Source organism: Montipora capricornis, chromosome 5 (genome assembly GCF_036669925.1).
Source record: "Montipora capricornis isolate CH-2021 chromosome 5, ASM3666992v2, whole genome shotgun sequence".
NCBI classification, from domain to species: domain Eukaryota; kingdom Metazoa; phylum Cnidaria; class Anthozoa; order Scleractinia; family Acroporidae; genus Montipora; species Montipora capricornis.
Window position 1 is genome coordinate 20,046,068 of NC_090887.1, and position 2,500 is coordinate 20,048,567.

General features: G+C 35.1%; 1 protein-coding gene across 1 annotated transcript in view; it reads right to left on the reverse strand.

Moving 5' to 3' along the window:
* The window catches only part of LOC138049835 (ubiquitin conjugation factor E4 A-like), a 34,859-nt gene that overhangs the window by 20,601 nt on the left and 11,758 nt on the right, over positions 1-2,500 (reverse strand). The window contains exons 9-10 of the mRNA XM_068896289.1: positions 1,693-1,830; positions 1,081-1,182 (exon numbers count right to left, since the gene is read on the reverse strand). Of these exons, the coding sequence (XP_068752390.1) occupies positions 1,081-1,182; positions 1,693-1,830 (240 nt within the window). The remainder of the gene's footprint in view (positions 1-1,080; positions 1,183-1,692; positions 1,831-2,500) is intronic.

A 2,500-nucleotide genomic window follows, 5' to 3' on the forward strand; every position in this document is an offset into this window, starting at 1 on the left:
TACCGGAGTAGAAAGTCAAAATGTCAAAGGCAATCAAAGATATAAAATTATCATAAAAAGTACTTAATTCTAAATTCTAAAATGTACTTTTAGGAATGTTATTTTAATATTTTGACGAGCCAATTTTCCGCAATTTGCCTTTTTTCCAATGTTTGCCTCTCAGCATAACACATGGCTAATTTGCATGATAATTTGAAAACAAACAGTGTGTGTATCCATATGATGCAAGATTAATTAATACTATTACCATTATAATTATATACATGTATTTCCTTTTCCACCTTGACTAGCTATACCGGTTGTGTGAAATCTTTTTCTCTTTATACTTGTCTACTTGTTCTTTTCAGGGGCACCCAACGTCAATTTTTGGAAAATATCTGTTTGGAAGACGATTTGAGATTTAGATTATTTTCGGAACATTTGTCGTAAAATTTCTTACTTGCCTGCCTGTCCTAGGATTTTCGAACATCTACAAAAAGGTATAATTGCCCATTTTTAAAGGATTTTTACCCTAAAAAGGTCTCCTAGAATTTCCGGGAGCCTTTTTTCTGGCTGAAATTTTCGAAAAAGGTAACTTTTGATACCTATAATTTTCGGATCACTAGACTTTCAGCTAGGAAATCCGAACAGATAAAAAAATTTCAGGGGATAAAATTATGCCTATATCTACCATTTAAATACCAAAATACGTTTAACAATGCTAACTTTAAGTGGTTTTGACCTATATTCTCGTTAGGTGCCCCTGTCTTTTATATTCTTGACACAATTATCTATTTGCATGGGATTGTGTGAATAAGAAATGTTGTTGCTGTTGTTAATCCTCATGGAAAAGACTACTATACACAGTACTATCATGGCTTTAATTTCATTGAGGCTCAAAGAGGAACAACATTTCACAACTATACATGTAGTTGTTACACCTGGCAATTAACAGAAATAATAGGGTGTCATGTGATCTCTTGGGTTTGTTTGATCAAGCTCTGGATGTCCATCATCACTGAACTGCAATAAATGACTTGTTGCTCATATTACATTTCACATCTATTATGCCAGCCAGTACAGGAAGGTCTGCAAACAAACCTTGTGAAGTTTGTCTGATAAATTGTCCAAATGTCGTCGCAAGTTGGCCATTGTTGCCTGCATGTTGGCATGACTCTGCTCAGTCGGTTGAAGGAAGAATTCCTTAATTCAAAAAAAATATAGAGATAATATGTACTGTCACCATCACTTCTTGATTTACATTTTCTTGAACAACAACAACAACAAACACAAGTCATTGAAAGGTCGTTCCAAGAACACAAATTTAATCTATCACTTTCTGATCTCAAGTTCAGAGTCTGTTGGTATGCTTCTTAGTAGGCCACAGAACATTTTCCAGGACTTATCATTGAACTTGCTACACAAAAAACATCCTGTATAATAATATTATTTTAATGTTTACATAATATTTAAGGTCTATGACAAAGTAGCAGTACAGTGTATTTTAAACGTCTTTCAACCGCAAGTGCACCTAATTATTTATATACATGTCGCTGGCTGACACAATTATTAAAGTGTGTTAAAATAGCTTTCTCAGCATCCAGCTTGCTTTAGCAACCCCTATGGTTTCCGCAAGAATTTGAATGTTAGTAGCCTGTTTCAAGAGAGTTTGCAAATCACTTATGGCAAGCTAAAAAAAAAATTTCCACTAACCGATTGTTTATTAGGATCCTTGGACATGCTAGTAAGCCCTAAAAAATATCCTAGGATGGTTTTTTTCTCAAAAGCATGTCCAGGAATTCCACCTAAGGGTGACTTTGAGGGAAACCAGAAGCTTGAGGAAACAAGAATCTGAAACATAAAGAAAAATAATGTAGGTTCAACAAACAACAGCTCTCCCAACTGAACGAGGGGAAATAAACTCAGCCGACAGACAGCTTACAATCCAAACACCAACACGTGGCAACCAACCAACAAAAAGCTAACAGTTGTCTGACTATCAGCCAGCAAAATTAATGATCAAAAGTTGGCGGTCTTACATGTAAACTTTGAAGAAAAATCTTTACAATCTTTATTGACCCACACTAAGATTTATAACAAGAAAAAAATGCTATATACATTAACCCTTTGGCATCCAAACCGTCCAGATTTAGGAAGTATTTTACTCTGTCTAATGCCAGACGATTTTAATCGTCAATGGGGAACCCCTGGGAGTCAATGGGTTAATGAAATGTAACTCGGGGTAACTCGGGGATTCTACCTGACTAAGAAAGAATAATGAAGGTGATGATAAAATAAATGTTGAACTCACTTTGTCAAATTAAGGGAATAATACAACATGAAACATTGCATTGGTCCCAGCGTCAAATTCATTATCTATATTAAACAATTCTTGCTCCCCAACCGTTAAGTCTAATACATGGGATATCCAAAATGATAAACCCATCTCAGAGGCCCTAACTCCACCTAAAAAAGGATTTACCTTCAATGACCAGACAGAAAGATCGACCTATATATCTAA